The 13,538-nt window shown below is 39.5% G+C and overlaps 1 protein-coding gene and 1 non-coding gene across 5 annotated transcripts in view; both read left to right on the forward strand.

The window, feature by feature from the left end:
• Positions 1-13,538, forward strand: part of RBM6 (RNA binding motif protein 6) — a 101,597-nt gene that overhangs the window by 10,021 nt on the left and 78,038 nt on the right. The window contains exons 2-5 of one of the 4 annotated variants that reach the window (XM_037529371.2): positions 2,991-3,102; positions 8,919-10,182; positions 11,471-11,560; positions 13,269-13,338. In XM_037529371.2, the coding sequence (XP_037385268.1) occupies positions 3,059-3,102; positions 8,919-10,182; positions 11,471-11,560; positions 13,269-13,338 (1,468 nt within the window). In that variant the 5' untranslated portion in view covers positions 2,991-3,058. Of the gene's footprint in view, positions 1-2,990; positions 3,103-8,903; positions 10,183-11,470; positions 11,561-13,268; positions 13,339-13,538 lie in introns of those variants that run through there. The other 3 variants (XM_054694066.1, XM_054694068.1, XM_037529374.2) reach the window with 3 other exon arrangements.
• Positions 5,873-5,979, forward strand: LOC119237811 (U6 spliceosomal RNA). The gene has a single exon (XR_005123445.1). It is a non-coding gene; the product is annotated as a U6 spliceosomal RNA (small nuclear RNA).

The following is a 13,538-nucleotide window of genomic DNA, read 5'->3' on the forward strand; positions in this document are numbered from 1 at the left end:
GTTGCATACTATTTCAATAATATAAATGTATTTTGTTGAAATGCAGATTTTATAATCTTATTGCTGTCACAAACACTAATACATTAGTCACATTAAGTTTCTAGAGAATGAATTATTAGAAGAGGAACTGGAAAGTCAAGGTAATATGCATTCAAAATTAAGTGACTTGGGGCCTCCCCTGGCGGCGTAGCTGTTGAGCGCTGGGTTGTGAGGCTGCCTGCAGCCTCTGCAGCTCCAGTTCGATCCCCAGCCACCGGCAAGGGTCCCACAAAAATAAATGAATAAATAAATAAAATTAAGAAGTGACTTGGGCCTCCCTGGTGGCGCAGGGGTTAAAGACATGAGGCTGTCAAGCTATTGCCAGCCATTGCAGCACCAGCCATTGCAGGACGAGTTTGATCCCCAGCCCGCCAGGGAGCAACCCACATGGTGCAGCAGACCTCTCCTGTCTCACCCACTACTCCCCTTAGCAGTGTATTTCAGTAGATCTGCCTGTTCTTTTCTGCTCCCCACTCTCTCTGTTGAATCCTCTCACCAACCTCCACTCCCCGTACCTCTGGTCTACAACCCAGTTCTTGTATGTGTAAATAAATAAATCTTTAAAAAAAATAAATAAATTTAAGTGACTTTAATAGTTTTCCTTATGTTATTGACTTCTAGCTTTATCCCATTTGGGTCTGATAAGATATTTTGTATGTTATTTATTGTATAAAATCTATTGAGACAGTTTATGACCTAATAAGTAGTCCACACTAGAGAATATCCCATGTGCATTTGATTTATGGGCGAGACAGGAGAGGTCTGCTGCCTCATGTGGGTCAGCTTCCTGGCCAGTGATCGAATTCATGCTCCAGTGGCTGTGGATAGCTCTTCAGTGCTGACACTTAACCCCTTGCACCACCAGGGAGGCCCCCATGTGCCTTTAAGAAGATATGATCCTATAGTTGTTGGACAGAGTATTCTGTATGTGAATTGGTTCTAATTGGCTTCTTGTATTATTTAAGTTCTCTATTTCTTTATATTCTGCTTGATTGCTCTATCCATTATTAAAAGTGGAGTTTGCATTGTCCAGCTATTACTGTAGAGCAGTTTATTTCTCCCTTTGAGTCTTTCAATTTTTGTTTCATGTATTTTGAGAATCTCTTAGGTGTGTAATCTTTTTGATCATTTTATCTTCTTGCTGTATTTTTTGAACCTCTTAATGAATATGTAATGTCCCTCATTGTCTTTTGTAACCTTTTTGTATTTAAAGTGTATTTTGTCATATATTAGTATGGTCACCCCAGCTCTTCTTTGGCTGATATTTGTCTCTTTTCCCATCCTTTCACTTTCAACATGTTTGAGTTTTTGGATCTAAAGTGAATCACTTGCAGACAACATATTGTTTGGTCTCATCTATTTTGCCAGTTTCTGCTTTTGATTAGAAGAGTTTAAGCCATTTACATTTAAACTAATATGGAAGAACTTCTGCCATTTTGTTATAGGTTTTCTGTATTCTTACTGCTTTTGTTATCTTTCATTTCTTCCATTATTACCTTCTTCAGTGTTTAATTGGGTTTTTCTAATGAAATATTTTGATTTTCTTGCATATGTATTCTATAGATACTCCTTTATAGTTACCATGGAAATTATTTATTTAATATTATTCAGTTATAACAACCTAATTTGAATTTATACCAACTTAATTTCAATAGTATACAAAAACAACTCCTTTACCTCCTTCATTCTGTTAATAATGTCACAGTTGGACAGAGAGTTCTGCATATAAATTGTGTCCCCAATAACCTAGATTAATTGTTTTTTATGTTTGTCTTAAATCATTTAGAAAATAAAAAGTTGTCTTTAGGGCCTCCCCGGTGGCGCAGCGGTTGAGCGCTGGGTTGCGAAGCTGCCCGCGGCCTCTGCGGCGCCGGTTCGATCCCCGGCTGCTCCCTGGCCACCGGAGGAGGATCCCACATGGTGTGCAGACCTCTCCTGCCACCCGCTGCTCCCCTCAGCAGTGTACTTCAGTCCTTCTGCCTGCTCTGCTCCCCACTCTGGCTCTGGTGAATTCTCTCACCCTCCCGCGCTCCAGTGCATGTATAAACAAAACAAACAAACAAATAAAATAAACAAATAAATAAATAAATAAAAACATGCCTCTATTAAAAAAAAAAATTAAAAAAAAATTAAAAAGTTGTCTTTACCAGATAATTTATCTTTACCAGAGAATGAGCTTTCTCTTTTTTTTTTTTTTTTTTAAAGATTTATTTATTTAGGCATTCACCAGAGACAGAGTGGGGAGCAGAACAGGCAGATTAACTGAGATACACTGCTGAGGGGAGCAGCGGGTAAAACAGGGAAGTCTGCTGTGCCGTGTGGGTTAGCTCTCTGTGGGGGATCGAACTCATGCTGCAGTGGCTGGTAATAGTTTGACAGTGCTGAGACTTAACCCCTTGCACAACCAGGGACGCCCTGCTTTGCTATTTTTTGGTTATTTTTGTGTATGTGTGTAGAAGAACTGTGTGTAGGCCAGAGGTATGGGGGGTGAGAGGATTCACCAGAGACAAAGTGAGGAGAACAGTCAGATTTACTGAAATACACTGCTAAGGGGATCAGCGGGCGAGACAGGAGAGGTCTGCTGTGCTATATGTGGGTTAGGTCCCTGGCCAGGATCAAACTCAGGCTGAAGCAGTGATAGAGCTGAGACCTAACCCCTAGGGTACCAAGGAGGCCCATGATGATATTTCTAAAAGGAAGATAGAATAGGTGCTAGAAAACTAGTAAATATTTAGTAAAGAGAAGTATGTTTAGTACTTTGAAACATTTATGGTACCTCAGAGTATATATTTCTAATTAAAAATGTATTTTTCTGGTTATAAATTAATATGTAAATATTTAAAAGTGACTTCCAAAAATATGTGGTTCCTGTTATGCCAGATAGGAGGAAATTAGTTTAGCCTTTAGTTCATGTTCTAATATACTTATTTTTTGTGCTTTGTTTTGTATAGGTCCTACTAAAACCAGGGTTTGGTAACAAAAGGATCTATTTATTGGGGTCCTCTTGGCACAGAAAGAGATGTGGGGGGATTCTCGATCTGCTAACAGAACAGGACCTTTTCGGTAAGTCTTGAAATTTGAATACTGGAGTTGCCAATATTTTAATGTTAAAGATGTAGTATGATTTTTTGTTTGTCTACCATAAAGGAGGATATTTGTGTAAAAACAGCTCTATTTAAAAAATAGAAACTATTTAAAAATTTTGTATTCATTTCTGAAGTGATTATGAGATGGACTACCTGGCATACCAAGTACTTTGTGTTTTAGCATTTTTTGTAAGATTTATTTTTATTTATTTATGCATACAAAAACTGGGGTGTAGACCAGAGGTATGGGAGGGCACGATGATTCACCAGAGACAGAGTGAGGAGCAGAACAGGTGTATCTACTGAAATACACTGCTGAGGGGAGCAGTGGGCAAGGTAGAAGAGGTCTGCTGCACCAGGCCTCATGCCACAGTGTCTGGTGATAGCTTGATAGCACTGAGACTTTAACCCCTGTGCCACCAGGGAGGTCCTTAGCATATTTTTAACATTAAGAACTCCCCCCAATTTTACTTCACTTTTTTTTAAAAAGATTTATTTATTTATGAGTACAAGAACTGGGGTATAGGCCAGAGGCGTGGGGATGAGAGGATTCACCAGAGACAGGGCCGGGGGGGTGGCGATGGAACAGAACAGGCAGATTGACCAAGTACACTGCTGAAGGGAGCAGTGGGTGAGCCAGGAGAGGTCTGCTGTGGGGCTCGAACTCGTGCTGCAGAGGCTGCAGACAGCCTCATAGGTTGTATCTTAACCCCTTGCGCCACCAGGGAGACCCTTAATTCACTTCTTATCTCTTTTAATAAAGTAATACATATTTGTCTAATAAGAGTTAGCAAAAATGTACATATAATTTATTATGTATTTATTTATTTATGCATACAAGAACTGGGGTGTAGGCCAGAGGTGGGGGAGATGTGAGAGGATTCACCAGAGACAAGAGTGGGGAGCAGAACAGGCAGATCTACTGAAATATACTGCTGAGGGGAGCAGCGGGTAAGACAGCATAGGTCTGCTGCACCATGTGGGTTAGCTCCCTGGCCGGGGATTGAACTCATGTTGCAGTGGCTGGCGATAGCTTGATAGCTGTGTCTTTAACCCCTGCACCACCAGGGAGGCTCCTGTACATGTAATTTATAAATGTACATAAATGGCCCATTAAGTTCACTAATTCTGTCTAGAATCCAGAGCCTCATCTTGCCCATCGTACATTGTGTTAGGGCTACCATAAGTAGTTCTGAAAAGTGAAAATTACTTGATGTAATTTTTTTTTTTTTTAAATCAGAGGTATTCTTTTTTTTTTTTTTTTTTTTTAAATATTTATTTATTTATTTATATAAGCACTGGGTACTGTCAGATGCATGGGAGGGTGAGAGAATTCACCAGAGCCAGAGCGGGGAACAGAGCAGGCAGAAGGACCCAAGTACACTGCTGAGGGGAGCAGTGGGCGGCAGGAGAGGTCTGCGCACCATGTGGGACCCTCCTCCGGTGGCCGGGGAGCAGCCAGGAATCGAACCGGCGCTGCAGAGGCTATGGGCAGCTTCGCAACCCAGCGCTCAACCACTGAGCCACCGGGGAGGCCCTACTTAATGTAATTTTCTAAGCTACATTTCAATTTTAGGGGTTACTGGGTACAAAGAGAAGTGATGCCATTCAGTTATAAAAAGATTATATTTTAGATTTAGGCCGTTTATGTGTTGGAGTCTATGTAATAAGCAGTGATGATTGTAAGTTAGATTATTTTTTAAACTTTTGCATTGTTTTCATTTAATAAAATACTATAGAAATGTGTTTTTTTATGGTTTTGCTTGGTATAGGGTCAAGAACTAGAACCTTAAATTATACATTAAAAAAGTATTAATGTGTCAATTGAAACTTGTGTAACTAGTGAATTTTCTTTTGGATTAGCAGTTGGTAAGATTTTTATTGTATAAATTCAGCAGACATTTTCATTCATTTTTCTGAAACTTGGGGTTCCAATGAAAAATTTAAAAATTCATGTAATACTCAGTAAAGCTAGTGTTTAATGAATACTAAATGATAGGGGTCTTTACTTTCTGCTCAGCCATCCTTAAATTAAAGCATGGTGGTGATGCTGGGTATCAGCTGGGTATCAGTACTTTCTTTTCTTTTCTTTTCTTTTCTTTTCTTTTCTTTTCTTTTCTTTTCTTTTCTTTTCTTTTCTTTTCTTTTCTTTTCTTTTCTTTTCTTTTCTTTTCTTTTCTTTTCTTTTCTTTTTTTCCTTCTTTTTTTTTTTTTTTTTGTGAGACCCTCGCCGGCAGCCGGGGAATGAACCAGTGCTGCAGAGGCTGTGGGCAGCCTCCCAGCGCTCAACCACTGTGCCACCAGGGGAGGTCCTATGTTTTTTCTTTCAAAATATCAAGGTCTGGATCAGTGGTCAGCAAATTACAGCCTGTAGCTTGTTTTTTTGTTTAATTGGATCACAGTCATGATCATTTGTTTACAAATTGTCTGTGGTTTCTTTCATGCTGCAATGGCAGAGTTGAATAATTGAGTTGGAGACTACAGAGCCTAATGTAATTATTATCTGGCTCTTTATAGACAAAGTTGACCTATTAGTCTAGCTCAGTGGGCTTAAAGGTTAATAGTTAACATTAAAGGTTAACAATTTAAAATATTTAGATTATAATCTTTCTTTTTATTTGTATTTATGTGTAATTATTTTGTAAGTTAGACAATTTCTTGTAGAATTAACCCAAGTTAAATGGTTTTGGTGCCTTCAGAAATGCTAGGTATCTTTAGTTCTATTGCATAACTTAAAAAATTTTCCAGTGCTAGCTTTGGTAGCACATATACTAAAATTGGAACAATACAGAGAAGATTAGCATGGCCCCTGTGCCAGGATGACAGGCAAATTCATGAAGCATTCCATTAAAAAAATAAATAAAATTTTCTGTACAGAATTTTTTTGACCTGTTTATTACTTAAAATTATATTTCCCGGGCCTCCCTGGTGGTGCAAGGGGTTGAGCACTGCACTGTGAAGCAGTCCGCAGCCTCTGTAGCACGAGATCCATCCCTGGCTGGCTGGGGAGCAACCCATATGGAGCGGCAGACCTCTCCTGTCTCCCTCGCTGCTACCTTCAGCAGTGTGTTTCGGTCAGTCTGCCTGTTCTGTTCCCCACTCTGTCTCTGGTGAGTTCTCTTACCCTCCACATCTCTGGCCTGTACCCCAGCTCTTGTATGCATAAATAAATAAATATTAAAAAAATAAAATTATATTTCCCTATCTTAACTTAGTTTAAACATGAAACATTACATGTTATTTTTTAAGATCTTTGATCAGAAAAGATATATAGCTTACATAACATAACTGTTGGTGGGGACCAATTTGAATTTTAAAAGGTATCTTATAGTTAAATGATTTTGTGTTTCATTTTCACAACTTCTTTTTTTTTTTCATTTGGTTGAAAATTTTCATAGCCACTGCTGTTTTATATTAATATAACTGCCTTCTTGAATAGTCTACATAAAATACAGTTCTAAAAACCCGAGTGGAGTAGGTTACTCTAGATCTGTTTAATCTTTTTGAATTAAGAGGGTATGATAGGGCCTCCCCGGTGGCGCAGCGGTTGAGCCCTGGGTTGCGAAGCTGCCCGCAGCCTCTACAGCGCTGGTTCAATCCCCGGCTGTTCCCCGGCCACCGGAGGAGGGTCCCACATGGCGCGCAGACCTCTCCTGCCGCCCGCTGCTCCCCTCAGCAGTGTACTTTGTTTCTTCTGCCTGCTCTGCTCCCTGCTCTGGCTCTGGTGAATTCTCTCACCCTCCCGCGCTTCTGACTGTACCCAGTGCTTGTATAAACAAACAAACAAATAAATAAATAAATCTTTAAAAAAAAAAAAAAAAGAGGGTCTGATAAACCTTAAGGCAGTATTCAAAGACTATATTGAATGTGTTCTAGGCAAAAAACAAGGAGGTTATGATTCCTCAGCACTGATCCCGTGAGTGTCTGCTGAGACTTAAATCTTCCTGCAAGCTAACTGTTGGAATTTGAATGCTTTGTTTTTAAAATGGAGACACTAGGATTAGTGGTTATGTCTTAATTTTATTTATTTATTTATTTTTAAAGATTTATTTATTCATGCATACAAGAACTGGGGTGCAGGCCAGAGGGGTGGGGCCGGTGAGAGGATTCACAAGAGAGAGTGGGGAATAGAACAGACAGACTGACTGAAATACACATCTGAGGGGAACCGTGGGTGAGACAGGAAAAGTCTGCTGCACCATGTGGGTAGCTCCCTGGCTGGCCGGAGATCGAACTTGTACTGCAGAGGCTGTGGATAGCTTCATAGTGCTGTGCTTAACCCCTTGCGCCATTAGGGAGGCCCTTAATTTTAAATTGTATTATTTATGAAGAACATTTAAACGTGCTCCTTTCGTGATGAACCACATAGATGTACCTAATGTTAATGGGAGCTAATGGAAGTAATCACATTCTGCAAAACCATTAAATGTGCATAATTGTAATATTTAGGTTTGCTGTTGTTAAATTCCTGTTTAAGAAAGTGTTTTGCATTGTAACTGTTTCTCTTGAACTGAGTGACCCAGAATCAGTTGTCCTTTGACTCTTTCTATAGTAGTATAATCTGAGTTTAGAAAGATCATTTAATAGAACTTACATATTCTAGAAGGAGATAACTGAATTGGAGTTGATTTCTTAATACTCTTGTTCTACTGATAAATAGTGGAGAACTTTTTGGATCATTTCATGTTTTCCTTTTTCATATCCTCCCATCCCTCCCCTCCCCTTTAAGCTTTAGATAACTAGGTGCCTAATTGCCTATTTAAATTCCCTAATTTTTTTACCTATGCCAAAACTTGTAAAATGACCTGAACGTTAGGAAAAGGGAAGAAGTTGGGTTGCATGAATGATTGGACCAGTTCTCATTTGTCTTTTGAGCTTTGTAAACTGAGAATGTGAACGCAATATATTATGGTTTTTTTTAAAAAATGTGTTATTACCCTGAAAAATTAGTATGGGGCATTATAGTCTGGAATACCAGCTTTCTTCATTTGCAACCCAGGGATAATGCTTGAAGGCCTAGTTCTCTCTGGGTCACTTTTAGCATTAAACTCCTGAATGCTGTTGTTTGTCTTTGTCAATTTACACATGCTGGTGGCGTGATTGATGCTGCCTTCTGTGATACCCTTAGATAGACACAGTATAGAACCCAAGTGAGAACTTCTAGGTGGAACCACAATAGCACTGGGATTGAAAAGCAGCCAGGACTGATGCTCAGCTGGTGAACACTGATGTGCTCCTACTAGTGATTTACACCCAGTGTTTCTTCATTTGAGCTTATACCATTATGATTAGGTAGTTTCCATGCTGTGGCTGTAATAAAATATTTTGGAGTATTACCTCAAAAGAGAATGACATCTCCTGAAACTTACTGTTAGAAATTTACAGTGATTTGATTTTTCTGATGTATAGGAATCATCATGTTGCTCTTGGAATTCTAAGTTCCCTGGCTGTAGGAAATGGAAACTTTGTAGCATGTCACCATTGCTAGCTTATCTGGTGTTGCGGATTTTCCCTGTTGCAGGACTGGGTGAAAGCTTTTTCTGCAGCAGTCATGTTGAAAACCTTGTGTTGACTTTCCTCGTGTTCTGAAATGGGAGCATAAAACTTTACTCCACCACTTCGTCTTAAAATAGCAAAACATTGCTGTTTTCTGCAGATCTAGGACTTTGTTACAGAACTCTGCCAAAAAAAAAATGTTTACAGAAGAATGTGCTGTGATTAGAGAAGAATATGCTGGTGTGTAGATTTCAAACTCTCTGGACAATATGAATAACACTGTCTTTGTTTCTACAGTGGGAGCCAAGAAGAAAGGTTTGCTCCCGGGTGGAACAGGGATTATCCTCCTCCTCCCCTTAAGAGTCATGCTCAAGAGAGACACTCTGGCAACTTTCCTGGCAGAGATTCACTTCCCTTTGATTTCCAGGGGCATTCGGGGCCTCCCTTTGCAAATGTAGAGGAGCGTTCTTTCAGCTATGGAGCTAGAGACGGACCACATGGTGACTATCGAGGAGGGGAGGGACCTGGACATGATTTCAGGGGGGGAGATTTCTCATCTTCTGATTTCCAGAGCAGAGATTCATCACAGTTGGACTTCAGGGGTAGGGACATACATTCTGGGGACTTTCGGGATAGAGAAGGACCACCTATGGACTATAGGGGTGGAGATGGTACTTCTATGGATTACAGAGGTAGGGAGACATCGCACATGAACTACAGAGACACTGTTGACTTTAGAGGTAGGGACGCTCCTCCATCTGACTTCAGGGGTCGGGGCACTTATGATTTAGATTTTAGAGGTCGGGATGGATCCCATGCAGATTTCAGGGGAAGGGATTTATCTGATCTAGATTTCAGGGCCAGAGATCAGTCCCGTTCTGATTTTAGGAATAGAGATGTATCTGATTTGGACTTCAGGGACAAAGACGGAACACAGGTGGACTTCAGAGGCCGAGGTTCAGGTACTAGTGATCTAGACTTTAGGGACAGGGATACACCACATTCAGAGTTCAGAAGTAGACATCGGTCTAGGACTGATCAGGATTTTAGGGGCAGAGAAGTGGGACCTTGTATAGAATTTAAAGATAGGGAGATGCCCTCTGTGGATCCAAATATTTTGGAGTACAGTCAGCCTTCTACACAAGATAGAGAACATTCTGGTATGAATGTAAATAAGAGAGAAGAATCCACACATGACCGTACAACAGAAAGGACTGCTTTTGGCATTCAGAAGGGAGAATTTGAGCATTCAGAAACAAGAGAAGGAGAAACACAAGGTGCAGCCTTTGAACGTGAATCTTCAGATTTTCGGAACAGCCAAAGTCCACGTCAGGACCAAGACAAGTCACAGCTTCCTGGACGTGAACAACAGAGTTCAGATGCTGATCTGTTTAAAGAAGAAAGTGGTCTGGACTTTCTTGGCCAGCAAGACACTGATTACAGAAGCATGGAGTACCGTGATGTGGATCATAGGCTGCCAGGAAGCCAGATATTTGGCTATGGCCAGAGCAAATCTTTCTCAGATGGCAAAACTTCTCGAGATGGTCAGAAGGATCTTCAGGTATGTTAATGGAGTAGATTGCTTTCTTGCTTTTCTGGAGAATAAAGTGTAGCATCCAGGACCAGAACCTTTAGTCCTGGATCTCTCCTTGTATAACTATTAAAAAGCAAAATTTGTTTTTAAGAATGGTATATACATCTCTAGAGAAAGAACTGTCAACTCAGATATATTTGATATGCGCCTTTTCATTATTTTTTGCTTTATGGTGCTTATTTAAATGCCTTGGGATAATTTAATTTGAAAAGTGTCTGTCTTTGAGAGTTGGTTCTCTCAGCTCTTGCATAGTCAGGCCTTATAGCTGCTGAGGTTTCACTTTTCTTATACCTTCATTTTAGAGACTACTTAGTAGTCTTTCCCTAGTCATGAGGAGATGATGTTGATGTTGCAATTATCTTGTTGGAGTTAACTGTTAAATTTTTACATTTATAGTATCTAAAATATATATAATCTGAGAAGAGTTATGCATATAATCTGTGAGGAGAGTTATGTTTGCAGTTGACCATGAAAATACTACCTTTTAAATAGATTGTATTGTACCTATCTCAGCTTGGGTTTTTGTTTTTGTTTTTAAATTTTGAACTGTAACCTTAAGACATGCTTTTATTAAAGAATGAGTTTTGTGAATAGCAGCGCTTGAATGACCATGTATTTTATTGCTCAAATCAATAAAAAAATCAAATATTTTCAAGAGTGAAAAAGAGGACACTGTTGATGATAATGCCAGGACTGTAGGCATACTGGGGGGTGTAATTGCTTGGTGATTGGAGACTTTTCCTCAAAAGTTAAATCTTCTTAATGACTTTTGAAATGGCAGGAAATCACTTGTAACTGAGTCTTTAATGAATATGGAAAATGCAGATTTCTCTGAATTGTACAGTTGTAGGCTTTAGACTCAGATGCCATTTGCACTGAAATTTGTTTATAGATCACATTTTTGATAAATGACATCTAGTTAAAATTTTTTTTCTGCTTTACTCATTCTGGAAAAGAAAATTACAGTTTTGCGTATATGTTGATTTCTTTTTTCCTGATTATAAAAGCCTTATTCAAATTTGTTTCCTTAATGTCCTGCTTTACTATTTCAAGACTCCCTCATGAACCTTAGCTTATTTGTATTCTAATAATTTGAAATCAAATTTTGGATCTCAGAAAAAGTAGAGAAAATTAAGAATTTTCATATAATGCAAGTCATTTTTATTGGATACTGAGGAATTTACATTTCATATTGTTTGATTTTACACACTACGACACAGTTATTTCTAAAATAATTTTTTATTCTGAATTCAAGGATCAAGATTATAGGACTGGCCCAAGTGAGGAGAAACCAAGCAAACTTATTCGATTAAGTGGGGTGCCTGAAAATGCCACAAAAGAAGAGGTAAATAAATCTCCTTTTTTCTTTTTTGGGGGGGAAGTTGGGTAAAAAGATTTTTTAATTTTATATTTAAAAAAATTATAGATTGGGCCTACCTGGTGGCGCAGCGGTTGAGTGCTGGGTTGCGAAGCAGCCGGCAGCCTCTGCAGCAACGGTTCGATCCCCGGCTGCTCCCCGGCCACCGAAGGAGGGTCCCGCATGGTGCGCAGACCTCTCCTGCCGCCTGCTGCTCCCCTCAGCAGTGTACTTCGGTCCTTCTGCCTGCTCTGTTCCCCGCTCTGGCTCTGGTGAAATCTCTCACCCTCCCGTGCTTCTGACTGCTTGTATAAATAAATAAATAAATCTTTAAAAATATATATACAAAATTAAAAAAAAAAAATAGATCACAGCAAGGTACAAAGAAATGTATGCAAAACCTTGCTTATTCTTCACCTAGCCTCTCCTAATGATAACATTTTGTATTACTGTAGTATAATAGCTAAAGCAGGAAATTTGTTTTGGTACAAGCCATAGAGCTTATTCAGATTTCAGGTATGTATGGTATAATCTTAAGAGGGAGGATTGGAGTGCAGTAGTAAACACTGAGATGCTGCCTAACTCCTCATTGTTAAAGGACTGTTTGATTAAATGATGACTGAATTTGCAGAAGAATTTGGTCCAAAAATTGTAACACACACAAAAAATGCTTACTCTGCTGGGCATTGTGTGATGCTCATAAGCATTTGTTCATTTAATCATCACAATATACTGTAAATAGTTACTCTTTCATTCACTCCAAGTATTAAATACTTCTGTGTGCCAGACTCTGTTACAGGCACTGAGTGATATAGCTGTAAACATTATTACATTACTGCCTTCACAGATAATAAAAAGTAAGCAAAAACTAGTCGTTTCAGGCTGTGATAAATGCTCTGAAGAAAACTGAGGTTAAGGTTTAGGTCATCACTAGGGTGGTGGCTGTTTAGTTCTACTAATTAGGAAAGGCATCGCTGAGGAAGGGAAGCCCAGGCCTGAATGCAGTAGGAAAGCAGTCCATTTGTAGATGGGGAGAACAGAGTAGGCTGCAGGAGTACAAGTGCCGTGACTGGAGTGAACTCAGTGCATTATCTTACTTTTAACAGATGAGAAACTGGGTACTGTAATACAGCAGGTGACAGGAGAGGCTTGGGATGTAGGCAGTTTGATTTCAGAACTAGAGCTTGAGCTCTTCACAGTTAGGTTCTTCTGCTTTTTTCTTATAAACTTGGAAATTTTTGAGTAATTATATTCTCATTTAATATTTGTTAAAAGCCTAAAATGTGTTTTAATGTTGCCTTTATAAAGCAATAATAGCTTTAAATTATGTGGAATAAGGGCCTCCCTGGTGGCGCAAGGGGTAGGACGCAGCCTATGGGGCTGTCCACAGCCACTGCAGCACGAGCTCAATCCCCAACCGGGGAGCTACCCTCATGGCACAGCAGACCTCTCCTGACTCGCCTGCTGCTCCCCTCAGCAGTGTATTTCAGTTGATCTGCCTGTTCTGTTCCCCGCTCTGTCTCTGGTGAAACCTCTTACCTCCCACACCTCTGACCTAGTACCCCAGTTCTTGTAGGCATAAATAAATAAATCTTTAAAAAAACATTATGTAGAATAAAAGCCTGTAGAGAAAAGATAGTGATCAGTGTTTGATTGTTATTTGTATCATTAGTGTAAGCACACCCTTTTTTTGCAGATTCGTAATGCCTTTCGGACGCCTGATGGCATTCCTGTGAAGGACTTGCAGTTGAAGGAGTATAATACAGGTGAGTTTTTTTAACATGCATATAGTCTTGGGTTAGGAGTGGTCTTTGTCAGATCTCTGCATTGTGTGCTACTCAAAAAGTTTTAAAGAAACCACAATTAAGATGTCCAGAAGCCTCTTTTGTTACCTTCAAATAGCAGCCAACTTTAGTCTTAGCTATGGTTCTTTGTGGATGTTTCTTCACACCTGGTTGATGAGAAT

The sequence above is a fragment of the Talpa occidentalis genome, unplaced genomic scaffold, assembly GCF_014898055.3.
Source record: "Talpa occidentalis isolate TD23 unplaced genomic scaffold, MPIMG_talOcc4v2.1 talOcc4.10, whole genome shotgun sequence".
Lineage (NCBI taxonomy): Eukaryota > Metazoa > Chordata > Mammalia > Eulipotyphla > Talpidae > Talpa > Talpa occidentalis.